Source organism: Python bivittatus, unplaced genomic scaffold (genome assembly GCF_059951505.1).
Source record: "Python bivittatus isolate LINGU-HERP-01145 unplaced genomic scaffold, Pbiv_v1 ctg000610_np1212, whole genome shotgun sequence".
Classification (NCBI taxonomy): domain Eukaryota; kingdom Metazoa; phylum Chordata; class Lepidosauria; order Squamata; family Pythonidae; genus Python; species Python bivittatus.
The window spans coordinates 13,242,666-13,258,416 of NW_028277088.1; the positions used below are offsets into that span (position 1 = coordinate 13,242,666).

Genomic DNA, 15,751 nt, shown 5'->3' on the forward strand with positions numbered 1-15,751 from the left:
TGATGAATTTTAATACATTGTCATCTTCATGCTTAAGTTTTGTGTTCAAAACAGCGTTTCACAAGAATAATAAAAGGCAGCATTGTTGTTACTCATTCTTTATAAGTAATTTGTCTTTAAATAGTATTTATTTTCAGGTTAACCTACTGCTATCATGCAAGTCATAGTAGCTTATCATGGTTATACTGCAGTTTCCAAACAGGAGGACAAATGTGGTAAACTCTGTTACCAAGAAATTGTGGCTTTAGTTGTTTCTTTTTAAACTGCTGTATGAACATTCCTGAATTCATGTACTCGAAGATTAGGTCTCCTCAACCTTAGTTAACCTAACAACTTCAAAAGCTTCACTTGTATTTTTTTGTAAAAGCAGCTATTATATCCAACCAAATATTTGTCAAACATGCTCTGATATTGGCTCCAAGCTTAACCGGTTTGTGATTAACTGTTGAAGAATGTGTTAGTTGCTTATTTGCTCTAATCTATGAATGCCCTTGGCTTCATACCACCTGCTCTATCTATGTCAAAGTTTACAATTTGATTCATTTGGTTAGAGCAGTGTTTCCCAACCTTGAGAAGTTTAAGATGTGTGGGCTTCAACATGCTGGCTGGGGAATTCTGGGAGTTGAAGTCCACACATCTTAAAGTTCCCAAGGTTGAGAAACACTGGGTTAGAGGAAGCAAAACAATTTCAGCAATACTGAAATGTAAGTCATAGGGAAGACTATTTTCTCTCTTATGCTTTGATTCTTTTGATTCTTCTTGCCTAGATAGACTATTGCAACCTTTATTTCTCCAATCATGCCCTTAGCTATTTTTGCACTGGCATTCCTAACTAAACCCATCCTTTTGATGCTGCCCAGTTACTAAGGCCTTGTTGCTCCTCGGTTTCAGTCATTCATACTGGTTCCTGTCAGTCTCTATCCTCTTCAGACTTCTGATCCCTGACTGCAGCCCAGGGAGCTGTGACTGCAAGTACAGCCAAATTTTCTTTCATAGCTGCTTATACCAACAGGATGGCAAACTCCTGCTGAGTTACCCAGATATTCCACTCACCTGATGAGGGGATGAGAATCTTTTTCACACACAAAGTTCCATTACATGCAGGCACACTTGTTTGCTTAGATGTCTCTACCTCTAGGATTGCCATATCTGGGTTTCTCAAAATTTTAGTAGATCTTAATATGTCTTACTCAACAAAAAATAACATTTCAGTCTTGTTGGAACCCATTGCATTATAGACAAGGTTGGGTAAATCGTCATGAGATTAATGCTTTATTTAAACATATTTTTGTACAGGGTCCTCTAATGCGTTCCCTTTTGGGAGGATGTTTTTGCATGTATTGAATCAACTTTGAGACAAGGTTTAATATTTTGAGATGTTGATTTTTTTAAACTATAATCTTACATGGAAATTGACGTCTGAACAAAGTGGGTTCTCCGAGCCCTACTTAATAGATTAAAAAAAAAGAAAAAACTTGTTCTGCTACATTGGAATGATAAAAATTAGCCCCAGCTACTCAGTGGTCTGCAGAACTTTTATTATTTGCAACATGAACAAATTGCTTATTGACACATGGATTATAATGAAATGTGGCTAAGATTCATTGAAATAGTTATGTAGAAGTTTTGTAACCTTGAATATATGCGCTGCAATTTTCTGTTTACTTTTTTACTTTTTTTAAAAAAAATATTCCTTATAATTTTAATATCTGATTGGTTTGTTTTTTCTTTTTCTTTGTTTTTTTAACGTTAGAGATAATTCTGTATTATCTGCCCTCTTCTGGTTGTTCAGATCTTTGCAGCCAAATATGGCAATCCTACCCCTGATTTATACGCTTGGTTCCTGAAAGAGATGCTGTTTAGGAATATGAAAGGAAACATTTTCCCCTGGTTCCAGATTGCATGTGTTCACTTTTAAAGGATCACTGTGGTAGGATCAAGTACTTCCACACATCTCCCAATTCAATCTCTGATTCTTTCAATTAAAGGAATCTTGATAATTGGAAACTTTGAAGACCCACTGCCAGTAGTGTAGATGGTGCTGACATAGATGGATCAATGCAGTTGATTTATAGAAGGCAACCTGATACTTGATTTTACTCGCAAAGCATGAAAACTCACTGTCTGGAGCACCTTCAGATAGGCTGTAGTTGTTGACTCATAAGTCATAGATAACTCTTCACTTAGTGATAACTAATGGTTTTCTTTTTGTGTGTGCAGGATCCAAGCTACTGGATACAGGTACATCGTCTAGAACATGGCGATGGGGGAATCCTAGACCGTGATGACATTCTTTGTGATGTAGCTGATGATAAAGACAGAGTGAGTATCGATACTTGAAGGAAGACTGTTTCTTTGTACTGTATATGAATACCAATAAATTATTGATATTCGTATTGCATGAAGAACTGGAATACATTATATTTATTTGAAAAGAAGGTGACATTGAATTTAAGACAATCCAACTAAGTAGAAAACTGCATTTGACTAGTTTACTGTATTTTCAGCACATCTATTATGTCTCTCTCATTTTACAGATTACTTGAGGAATGACTTTTCTTTCAGGTGAATACAGAAATGTGAAAGAAGGGAAAAGCCATTTGAAACAAATAACCTAGAGTTGGCAAAGAAATCAATTGCTAAGTAATAATTTTTATGGTGATGCCAATTCTAATTAAAATTACAAATAATCTGAATGAACAAAATGAATTAACAATATGAGGCAAACAGGGGAAACATTAGAAGTTTTACCTAAATTCTCAGAGAGAGAACTATGAAAAAGTTTTTTTTAGAAATGTATACTTTGCTAAATCTGTAGGATGCCTCTAAAACTATTTCATTTCATTGCATTGTATGATAAATATTTCTACAGCATCATTAAATATTCAGCTTCAAATATCCATTATCTAGAATTGAAAGTTTTGGCAAAACATTTTTCATTCTATTTCACATGTATTTTGATCTATCAGATTTAATTTGAACATTTTATTTATTTCCATGATCTTATTGTCTGAATGGATAAAAGGAGAAATGTTTATACTGGCAATTGAACAGTGGTTATACTGCACCTTGAACCATTCTGTCTAAAAAAAGTGACTGTTGTCATGTAGAAGATTATTCAAGAAATTAATGTATTAAGTTACACAAATGTATAGAATTTGTCATGAGAAGAGATAGTGATATTAGAGGTTTTAAAATGACATTAAGCAATTTTATGTAGGATAAATCTTTTAAGATTTCTTTACAAAATAGTAGCCTAAAGAGCTTTTCTTTGTCTTGATGCCTTTCAGAAACATTGAATTTCATGCCAGTTGAGAATTCTGATAGTTGATGTTCTGGAATCTGGAAACATCAGATTAGGGAAGACTGATATAAGGCTTCTCTGGAATCTTTTCTCCTTTAAATCCAATGTGATCCTGCCCAGCCAGTAGTTTTCCTGGGTTGCTTCTTTTAAGGAATGGTGGAAATTCTGTCCTCTAAGGAAGACTGAGAATAAGTCTGGTTGTGAAAAGCCATCATGCTCCCCTCAGCCCTCACTTTCCCCTGATGTAGCAGTTGGGGAAACAGAAGCTGAGGATTCCTGTGGCCAGCCGTTAATGCAGTGAGATGGAGTTAATTTATTTGGGTCCAAGAAGTATATCTTCAAGGACAGTTCAAGGTTGTTAGAGGAGCAATCTTTTGATAGATTATCAGGAAAGGAAGTTAACTGCATTGCTCTGCTCCTGTCACTGCTCATCTTAATTGCTTCTGAAGACCTGAAACTTTGGAAGCACAGTCTTCAAGGGGACGTTTGACTACTGAAACTATTTGTGGGCATTTTATGTCAGTGGCTTATTGCTCACAGTTCTTGAGTGCCTCAGCTTAAAATAGCAGCATTTGTGTTAGTGGCCCAGGAACCTGTCAGACAATTGAAGGTCACTTCTTGCTCCTGCTCCTAAGCTTTGCTTCCTTTCTTCTGAAGGCAAAGCTCTGTCACAGAATCTTGAGTTGTTAGTCAGGTGTGGAAGGCACACAGTTAACATTCATAGTGATTGTCATCAGGTAGCAGTGAACTAGAAATTCAGGCTGGCTTCTCATTTCCTCAGAAGGCCTCTGACTGTCACGTCTGCCAACTGCATACCTTTCTACGCCCACTTACTTCTAATATTTTGGTCATTCCCTTGTCATGAATGCTTTGAATTGTACTTTGTTAAACTTTTAGTATCTTCAGTCAGCTTGGGCTGGTGTACTCTGGCTTGGCTATCTCTCAAGCAAGGCATTTAATAGCATGTGCTTTTTACAGGTTGACTAAAGTAGCCTTCTAGATACGTTGGCTATAACTTTTGAGAGTTGTAGTTAACTCATTTGGTTGCAGGAGGCCACTGTAAAGCTTATTGCATAAACATGTTGTAATTCCATGCATTCAAGGGCTCTTTCTTTTCTTCCCCAAATGAAATTCCACCTGAATTTTCAGATCAGGGTAGTTTTGCCATAGTCTTCCTGCTCAGAGAACCATGAGGAAGGTGCAGAGCTTTTGAATCACAGCTCTTGAAGTCTAATCTGTTGCAATTGTTCTTGGTATAGGGAAGGAGAATGGATAATAACAGCTTGTGTAGAAATATGAGAAAACAGAGTGGAATGGAGACATACCTGCTAGAGTAAACTTGAAACTTCCTTTGGGAAAAGATGGGGTTTGAAGCACTTGTTTGAAAAAGGAATTAGAGAAGTAATTCATGACAACTCCCCATCTGGTTTTGGATGAAAGTAATCAGATTTTCATTTCTTTGTAAGTGAGATTGTAGGCTGGTTTTAGAGTTCAGGAATGAGATAATGGATTTTATCCCACACAAAACTTATAACCGTTCCATGGTTAGTGGAAAGTATCATGGCCATGTCTCCTAAATGTATTTTCATTTTTTGAAGTTTTGTTCATACCAGCTTGAACTTTTGAGGAAAGTCAGGCTGTTGGACTGCCATACGCACCAAATTCAGGTATGCTCCCATTGCCACTTTTGAGAAAACACATTTCTAGAAGACTTTTGTACAATATTCCTAATAATAATATGTTGTTGAATTCTTGGTTATTAAAAACATCCTTTAAAAAGGCAGATAATGCTTTCACTTTTACATTTACAAGTTAGAGGTTCCCTTTGCACATTCATGTTTAAAGAAGCAGGAATAAACTACCAGTAGGGTCACAAGGGGCCATATTAAATGTTTATGGGGAGGTTGGGGCTATAGTGGTGGAGTAATGACTCAGAATGAGCAGGGCTTAGGAGAGCCTGTCTTTTGAGATTTTGGGGAGAGTGTGGGGAATGCTTTGTGTTTTTTAAAATTAAATTAATTCTATATTATAGCTTATAGTACCATTTATTATGCTTCCTCCCCAGAACTTATATGATGTTGGGAGCATAGAAACCAACCAGCCAATATTTAAAAAGGAACTCCTGCTATAGATTCTCAGCAATTGTGCTTAGAAGGTGCTCTGTTGACCTGGTGCCATTCAGAGGCCTCAGGTTGTCCTTCTCATGTCGCCAACCCCTGTCCTAAACAGTGGCACAGTTCATCTATTCTGAGACCTCAGACCATGATAAGCTGATCATGAGTTACAGATAGTGGAGAGCTTCTATTTAGAAATTGGAAGAAGAACTGAAGGTCATGTTTATTCTAGTGCAGAGGTCATATTTGGTTTCGGTAGCCAAGGGCCATAGCAGGCAGGCCAATGCCATGGTGACATTACCCAAGTAATGGTGAGAGATTCCAGGGGAGGTTGTGCTTTTATTTCTTCGTGTGATTGTTTCTGAAGTTTTCCACCCCAATTTTCTTCCTCTTCAGCTGTTTCTGCGTTCTGGCTGAAAGGCCTGAAGGGGCTTCTGAGTACTTTCAACTGAATGAGCTTAGAAACCTTTCAGTATTCAGGGACCCTGAATGGTTTTCAGTACTGCATATCTAGATGAATACCTGAATAGGACTTAAGATTTTTTAAACTGAATGACAATAATAGTTCTTAAACTAACAATGGTGCATTATTTTTTTCCCCATGCCTTGTATCTCTGGAGTGTACTGGCTGACTTGATTTGTAGCCACATATTAAATAAAATATTTGGTAGTGTCTTGTTGGCACCAGTTTATATATCCTTGTTTCATAAGAGTTATTAGTAAGAAGGCAGGCAGATCAGTCTCATTCTCCTCTGTCTTAAAATCTATCACACCTTAGCTTGCTGGCTGGGGAATTCTGGGAATTGAAGTCCATACTTCATCTCAAGTTGCTGAGACTGAGAAACCCTGCCCTACAGGAATGGTTATAACTGCTTTTCACATGTTATGGTCGGTAGCTGAAAAGCTTATGTTTTCCATTGGCCTTACCATTCCTTAATAGTCAGCCAGCATTTTTCTCAATGCATAACATGTCATCTCTTGTTTATGCTCTCTAGGATGCCAAGATGGCACCCAAGGCAATACAGTGCAGAGTGGTAGCAATGTCTACATCAGATTTCTGTGCAAGTGGGTCAGTGCTGTTGCCCTTGATTTGCCCTGTTCAGGTCATCTTGGCTCGCCTATTGTAGAGCAGACTAGGGGCATGTCATCTTACTAGCTTTTGTGTCTGACCTTGTAAATAGAGAGATGGCTGAATTTAGTTGCGTTTTGAGGATGTGGTGGCGAAAACAAAAGGTTCATTTTAGTAGTGACTGCTAAATTGTTGCTCATGAAACATTCATAGAGTAGAGCTGTGTTAAGTGATCAAATTGCTATCTGAAATTTCCAGTGAGATAACAAATTGCTTTATGTGCAAAATCCATTTTAAAGCTCTGCAAGAGATCCTTACCCTTTAATTAACAACTGCCTGTTCTCTCCCTGGCTGTAGAAAATGTAGGGTTTAAGTAGCCCAGGTTTAGATGGTGGAAGGGAGAATTGATTGAAGATGGTTCTGTAAAGTGGCCAGAGATGACCTGGAGCATTTTATGTATCTGTAGCTTGATTTTTTTTTTTTTAATCCTTGCCTCTCAGCTGAATTGCTGAATTCAATCAGGGACCAGTGATTGAGGTGAGGAAAGGATAGTTGACCCCTCTATTTTCCTATGATTCATATTGATACCACATATGGTATGCATTTATTTCACAAGATTTCCAGTTTAAGCGTGAAGTTGCTTTTAAAGAGCAGCTGGGCTATATCTCAGTCAGGGGAACAACTGTATTCATGGCCAGATGTGTGTTGCCATGGCCACTTTTCATCAGCTTCTCCCACCTGTGAAGCTGATGAAATTTTGTACTTGGCCAAATGCAAACAGCTTTATTGTTGGACTAAATTCCCCAAGCCAAAAAACCAAACTGGATCATGTCACCCAAGCTGATAAGTCCTGCTGGAAATCTGCCGCGAGTTTTTTTCTTTGAACCCCTATTATTTAGAATGCATAGTCAAAGCAGCAGCAACAACAAGAATACATCTTTACTTGGAACAGCTTATATTCTGCGACAATACCTTTAACACCATCAAACAACATCTGCCTATCCCAGGGGAGGACTCGATAGGTGGATAAAAATGCCAAACCCAGTGTAAACATCTGGCTGACTGTGCGACCAACCATAATAATACATTTTTCATTTGCTATTTACTTGATTTATAAGATACTCTTTCAAGTAAACCTTCTCAAGTTGGCAGTGCAATATTATTTAAACATGCATAGTGAAACAATGATAAAAACAGGATCACCATGAACTGTTAAAAACACTATATTCATAATGGCTTCAGATAATCAGAATTAATAGTTAAAAACCGCAGATAAATGGCTTCTTTTGATCATATATTATCTTTCCACTTGTGAAGTTGTAAATACTTTGGTGTAGAGACTTTTTTTAGCTTTCTGCAAAATATAGAATACTCAAGTATATCATGGGTTTGTCTCATCAGTTTAATGCAAATGCTTCTTGCTCCAAATTACAGCAGAGGATTAAATTTGTTTTCCAGCGAGACAAAACGTTGTATTACTGCAAGGATTTGTATACCCCATTTTGATTCTTCTAAAAGTAGGTTCTGTGAGTCCCTACAACATAGGGACTCTTTGGAACATCCTGCCCCCGGAGGTGTGATTGGCCCCCTCACTCCTGGCCTTCCATAGGGCTTTGAAGACCTGGTTCTGCTGCTTGGCCTGGGGTGGGGAGGGAATATCTCAAGCATGGGGATGACTAGCCCCATAGAGGCCTGCTGTCTTCAGCCCCAGATTTTTCATCTTCTTGGACTCTCCTTTCCCTTTTTTAGAAATGTGTTTAAATTGATGTTTATGTATTTATATATATTTATGGTTTTAATGTTCTGTGTGAGTCGCCCAGAGTTCCCCCATTGGGGGGAGATGGGCGGGGGAGAAATTTACTAAATAAATAAATATAAATAAATAAATATCCTTTTTGTTGGCTGCAAGCAGCTTCAACAGATGCATAGTGCTGGTACTTTCCTGTCCTGCTTCATGCATCTGACCCGTTGCTCCCTTTGGTATTTTATTTTTTTTTAAGTTGCCCATGAGGTACACACCTCTGCTCTTGAACACGGGGCAAATATCTCACTGTGTACAGATAAAGATTTGAATGTCTCTGAGCTGACTATACTGTCTGCATAGTAGCAGGTATCTGGAAAAGTCAACAGGCATGCTTGCCGTGTTGCACACCTTAGGACATTGTCTGTCTGTCTGTCTGCCTGCCTGCCTGCCTGCCTGCCTGCCTGCCTGCCTGCCTGCCTGCCTGCCTGCCTGCCTGCCTGCCTGCCTGCCTGCCTATCTATCTATCTATCTATCTATCTATCTATCTATCTATCTATCTATCTATCTATCTATCTATCTATCTAATTTATACAGCCGCCCATCACAGGCATTACTCTGGGTGATGTACAATAAAACAAATAGTTGAAACAAGTCTAAAACAACCACGAAAAACAATTAAACATAAATATAAAACTCTGGAAGAATGGACCAAAATTCTGCACACAATATAACCATCTTGCGGGCTCCATCTTTCCATGAGATCCCCAAGCCTGCTGGAAAAAACATGTTTTAAGAGATTTCCAGAAGGCCAATAGGGTCGGGGCTAATCTGACTTCGGGGGGAATGATGTTTCAGAGGACAGGTGCTGTGGCAGAAAAAGCCCTCCTTGTGGGTCCTGTCACATGGAAATCTTTAGCGGACAGGTCCTATAATGTGTCTCTCCTGTTGGACTTGATGGGGAAGGTAGATGTAACCAGGGAGAGGCAGTCCCTTAAATAACGCGGTCCCACGCCATGTAGGGCTTTAAAGGTCAAAACCTGCACCTTGAATTGAAGTCTGAAGCAAAGCAACCAGTGCAGCTGGTGGAGCAGAGGGGTAATGTGTGCTGTTCTGGGGCAAACATAACTGCCTCCACTGCTCATTTTGCACCAGTTGAAGCAGGGGCATTGCCTTAGAATCTCATGGTAACTGGGGCATGCTCCCTCAATTCCAGATCCGTGCATGGCTCTGTGCTGTGGTTGCCTTCATACAGAGTTCCGTTGAGCTAAAATTCAGCCGTTGTGCTATTTGATGCTTTTAGTTGAATGACCAGTGATGGTTCCTACATTGTTACCAACTTTTTGGAATACCTATGGTTTGGCTTTTCATCCCTTAATCCAGGCAGCAACCCAAGAAGCAAAAGTTGCAGTTTGTAGTAGACATTCTTTGCAAATGATGCAGAAGAAGCGTTTCAGACTTCATGTGATGTTGGCCTCATCAGGTAGACCAGACCAATAATCAACTCCACAGGAAGGCTGAGACTACTTGTATTGTAGGAGCAGAATCTAGCAACTCCGATCATGCTGTGCATCCTCCCCTTCTTATATCCATATGAATTAGAGAGGAATCTGTCTGAGCCGCTTATGCATATTTTCTGCTTGTTTTGGACTTAAGCTGTGTTTTGATCCTCATCATTTTGGTAATGGATCTGGCCTATCTCTGTCAAGGTCATCTTCCTTACTCTCTACATGTGAGCACAGCACCCTCTGTTATTCACTGCAACAACGAGACTTTTTTAGGTCTTTCCCAGGATCCGGGGTGTGGGGGGGGAGAATCTCCTGCTTTGGATTGAGTTGGATTAATTTGATGAGTGGACTCCTTAAAGCAGCATCTGTTTTTTCCAGGTTCTTGGTAATGAATAGCAGGTAGGTGCTCTTATTTGTGCAATGTCTGAAGAAAATCTTGCAGAGCACGTTTAAAGGGTGCTGAGCCCTAATTCCTAGTGCTAAAGCAAGCATTAGCTTTAAAGAAACCCATACTTTAAAGTCATGCTTGTGCAATGCTTTTGATGAACATCAGTAGTTTTATATTTTGCAAATATTTATGTACTAGCCATATGTGGATTGGAAAAGAGATGTGAGGCATACAGTTATAAAATAGCTGTTTTCATTTAAAATGGTATTCGAAGTTGTTTTGTTTGTAGCTTTAAAATGACCTTGCTTTAGTGCAGAATTAGCTGTGCTTTCTGAGGTATATTAACAATGTCAGAGGCTGAACTAAATCATAGTTGCAACTGGATCTAGTTCACAGTTATGATGGAGCTCAGGAAAATTTGAGCTGGTACATAATTTCTTGTCTGTTGAGACTAACAGGAGAAGAGTTCAGAAACTGTGACTTACTTGCAGTAGGTCCCAAAATTAGTATGAATCTGAAAAAAATTGAAGATATTCTTAAGTAGAACCTAATCAGTTGTCATCACTTCTGTTTTAGTTGACTGAGCTTCTTCCTGTCAGTCAGGTAGTGGTAACTATAAAAGACTGGGACCAGAAAATAAATTTGCAAGATTGGTTCACTAATAATAATCAGGTCCTTCAGTATCATTGTTACACTGATGATGCTCAGGTCTCTTGGTCTTTTATGGCCCTTGATGATGATACATGGACAACTGCAATGGAATGTCTTGTTAAGAGTTTCCTCTCAGATGCCCTCCCTTTGCCTTAAGGCTGAATTTGGATTATTAAGATTATTGTGCTTTGACCTGATCATCCTTCCTGACTTCTACTTATCTTCTTCCTATTTGTCTCCAGGGCTCCTGGATCTTTCCAGTTTCCTCTGCTTGCAGCCTTGATTGATGATCAGTTGACTTTATGCCTGTTAATTGATTTTACAATGAGGATTATGTAGTTTCATTTGATGAACATTCATAGGATCTTGGGGTTTCTGAAGGGGGACCCTGAAACTTTATTGGTTCATGGATTGGCTGTTTTGCATCTAGATCAGTGTTTCTTGACCTTGTCAACTTTAAGATGTATGGACTTCAACTCCCAGAATTCCCCAGCCAGCACATCTTAAAGTTGACAAGGCTGAGAAAGACTGATCTAGATTACTGCAATCCTTTTCTGGCTGATGTTCCTGATTCCTGTCTCCATTCCCTGATCTTAGTCAAGAACATGCCATTCCTGGACTTCCATACTATACTCAGGCCTGATTATATGGCAGGCTCTTTCCTGACCTCCTATTGAAACCAGAGCCCAGTTTAAAGTGTTAGTGCTTGTGTTTAGCTCCCCCCAGTCAACCCCCCTCCCCGCCTTCTTTCTATCTTATTTCGCCCTGCAAAGCTGTTCACTCTTTATGTTGTTCTGAACAGGACTTTAAGTTCCAGGCTCTGTGAAAGTTTGATGGCCTTTAAAAGGGGTTTAAAACCCTTTTTATTTGACTGGTGGGTTAGTGTAGGATAATACACTGATAATCTCATCTGACTGTCATTAAAATTGACAGTTCCTACATTAATACCTCTTTTATTTTAATTATGGGTATATACACGCTTGGTCCAATTGTGGGACACTGTTTTAAATATTTGTGGTGGTTATATTTGGTTGTTTAAAGGCTTGTTTGTTAAATTGTGTACTCATAGTTTTGGATGGAGTGTTGTAATTGCTGGGTTTTTCTGATTTGTTAGCTGCAGTGTAAATGTAAAACAACTTAAATACAAATACAATTAAATACATTAAGTTGTCCAAATGAAATGCAGCCCTCCAAAACCTGTTGTTGTTGTTATTATTATATGTAAAATTAGTTATGCAAAGTAAGATGGAAACAAAACAGAAGAACTCAGAGGATTGCTAATGTTCAGGCATAGGGTAGGTAAGTAAATGTAATCTGCAGAGACATCTGTTGCTCTTTTTATCTTTATATTTTCTTGCTTCATGAAGAGCTTTGGAGACCCTGAAAGACCAGGTGCTACTTTATAATATTTTGTTCACCTAATAAACATGTTGTTCGAAGTAAATAACTCCTTGCTATCCAATGCTGAAATTTGAGCAGGAAATAAAATTCCTTTTTCAGTGCTATAGATTGCTAAAGTCTCCTTTTGTTCCCCTGGTAGCCAGAAACTTTTCTAATTTCTACTTCTTTCTTGTTTCATAAGAAAATAGGTTTTGTGTTGCTGATAACAGTTGGAAAGTAGAAACTTGCAAAGACAGTTTTTCATTGTTCTAAGACGCTGTCAGATTTCATGGTCTTTCTTGGGATGCCTCAGTGTGTTTGTTTAATTTGTGTACCACTGGCTTCAACCACCTCATTGTGGAGTCCATGAAGACCATGAAAAGTGACTCAGGATCTTCTTCCTGCTGTCTTAGTCCTGTTTTCAAGTTTATTCACATTTTCATGTCTATCACATTCTACACACTTTTGATTTTCTCAGCTGGTTTTAGTGGAGAAATAAGAACACTTCCTTGCATTGTCAAACCAGTGAATATTAATTAGGTCTATGTCTTTAGCAGGATTTCACAACATATTGAAATATAACTTCTACCAGATTCTCATTTGGGGAATGTAGATTTCAGATTACTTTCCCCCTTGCCCCTTGTAATGCAACATTATATGTAGAAATGAAAGTTGTGAGATTAAGGGTGATGTAGGAATTAAGTTTGCAGGAAAGACTTAGCTTGTTTGAAATATTTTTGTGGCATATGTGCCATAAGCCCAATACAGTAATTGTGAATATAAGACTAACAATACACAAACAAATACTGGTATTTGTCTGTGAAATTTTTATTTTACTTTTTAAAATGTTTTCATTTTTCTCTTTTTAAATTACACCGTGCAAGTTGTTGAGATCAGCTGATACGAAGCCAATAAAGAAGGAAAGCAGATGTAACATGCAGACTGCCAAAATTTTGACAACAGCTTTTCTGATTTATCAGATGCTCACACATGTACACTCATTTTGTGTTGATTTTTGTATTGGACATGCTTACTTGGGGACTTAATAGTTTTGTTTTTTTAAAAAAAATATGGTCAGGATTGTAGAGGATGGGGACATGGTGATTTCCTTAGATGTGAGTTTTTCAGAAAATTTGGAATCATAATTTTTCTTGTGCAAATGAATACAATGCCAATTCTCAGTACTGAAGGGCTATATTACTTGATGTGAGGAAAAATATAGCTTATTTTATGAGGTTTGAAGACTGCGCTCAGAGAAATCAAGACTTTGATGCGTGGAAAAAAATCATTAATGGAGCATTGAAAACAATGTTGAGCGGAAGCACATAAAATGTTGTATAACTTCAAAACTCTCAAACTTGCCTTTTTGTGGAAGCTTCATTAGAAGAGTGGAACATAAATTTGGGGGTAAAGGTAAATAAGTGAAATAATCCTAGAGGAGATATAATGGGTCAATTTTAGCTTTAACATTTTAAGAGAATAGAAATTGCACTACTGAATATCGTAACTGCTGTCAAATTTAACAATATTTCACAAGTAGCAAAGATCAGTCTGTGAGGCTGCACATGGCTCTTGAGTTGCCCACACCTAATGTAAATCTTCTGAGGTGGGAATGTCAGAAATGAATTATTAAGCATTGAACGTTTAAGTAACTTGTGCCCTGGTGTAACAATATAGGTATTGCTTCAATATGCACTTACATATATCTGTGTTATTATTAATGGCTACAATTGAATTTTCCACTTGTAGAATTAAGATTCTGTGGTGTTTGGATATGCGACCTTCTGTATTCCTTCATGGCATTTCATAACTGTGCCATAAACATTCCGTTTCTAAATCTAGGGCATGTTAATTTCAGTAAACTCTTCTGTCCTGTTCATCCATCAGTGGTATCATTAACTCTTACACTATAAAAAGAAAATGGTGCATATCCTTTAAACTGGAGGGAAACACATAATTTCTTCATTCTTTGACATTTGGAGGTTTTTACTGGCTTAAAACATTGAGAAGCAGGAGTTAATTTTGATTAAAGTAATGGCTGGAGTCCCCTCAGATAGTTCACATCTCTCTTATCTGGAGCTGCTAACTTGCTTGCTCAGTTGAGTGTTTTAAATCAAAGCCAATTACATTTTGTTTGAAGCAAGCCTGGCTTCTCTTTAAAATGTCTTACATGCTCTCATGTACAATCTTTGGGCTTTGTGGTTCACAGATGCGAAGTCATTATGAGGGTCAGTTGACTTTAGCTTGGAACATATTATGAATCTAGCCACTGTGGTTTGTAGATCAAACTTAGCATCATGAGTAAATCCAGCCATTTGTGGCTTATTCCACAAACCCTGGTTATAACAATCCTGATTTAATAGGATATCTGAACCCAGCCATTGTACTCCTGAGTAAAATTTGCCTTCAACCAAGGAGTTGGCTATAAAGCAGGACAGATGGGCAATTGCTTGGGATATGTTATAAAGAAGCAAAACTGGGATTGCTACTACACATACCACTAACAGAAAGCTACAGCAGGAGGCAATTATAGTGGTACCTCGGGTCACGAACACTTCTGTTCACAAACAATTCGGGTCACAAACAGCATCGTTCGCAAAATTTTGCTTCCGTTCGCGAACTCCGCATCGGGTGACGAACAGGATCTGCGGCCATTTTCCCTGCTGGGACACGTGGTCGTGGCTTCCTGTAGGAAGGGGGACTCTCCCTCCAAACAATAACCGCCTCCCCACCCGCCTTCCTGTCCTCCATGCCAGAAGTCGCCTCAAGCAAGGTTAGCGTTCTCTTTCTTCATAGTGTACTGTACTGTACTTTGTGTCATATTTTTGTGGTTTAAAAAAAAATACATATGGTTCAGAACGGATTAACCGTATTTACATTGAACCTTATGGGAAAATTTGATTCGGGTCGCGACCAGAGTTGCGGAACGAATTAAGTTCATGACCCGAGCTACCACTGTACTTTAAAAAAAAAAAAATTGCTTCATTGATACCTCATTTTTACTCTAAAAACTCAAGGCAATGTACAGGGAGATCTGAGGCCTTAGAGATAGTGGCAGTCTGCCACAGAGCCTGGGGCTTCCCAGTCTAACTTCAGCTCCTGTATGTTATTTTTGTCTTAATTATAGCGTTGATACATACAGATATGTTACTTATTTGCAGAATACTAATACTGATAATTTTGCATCTTTGATACAGGTTTTTAATCTTTTCAGTATATACTCAAAATGCTTTGTGTGAATATGTCACCTAAACAGTTTAGTCTCTTAACTTTATTAATCCCAGCTTTAGGATAATGCAGGTCGTTCAGTAGAGATGCTGTTTGTTGTAGAGGTGCTATGAAAGATCTATGAAAGCAGATATGATAATGTGTGTGTGCAGTGTGGGACATAGTTTCAATGATTTGATTCAGGCGCTGCAAGCTAGTTTTAAGAACTCACCTTTTAATGAAGGTGAGCATTCTCTGGTTGAATTCGAGGCCATCAGGTTCTTTGAATCTAATAGTTCCATTTTATATATTTTTCTTAAAGCAGCCTGCTATTAACACATTGACAGTGTTGCTGATTATTGCTTAGAATGGTCTGGAGTAACTGTTTC

At 38.3% G+C, this 15,751-nt stretch overlaps 1 protein-coding gene across 3 annotated transcripts in view; it reads left to right on the forward strand.

The window, feature by feature from the left end:
• PARD3 (par-3 family cell polarity regulator) overlaps positions 1-15,751 on the forward strand; it is a 574,792-nt gene that overhangs the window by 71,158 nt on the left and 487,883 nt on the right. For all 3 annotated transcript variants that reach the window (XM_088149996.1, XM_088149995.1, XM_088149997.1), the window contains exon 2: positions 2,221-2,322. In XM_088149996.1, coding sequence (XP_088006122.1) covers positions 2,221-2,322 — 102 coding nt within the window. The remainder of the gene's footprint in view (positions 1-2,220; positions 2,323-15,751) is intronic.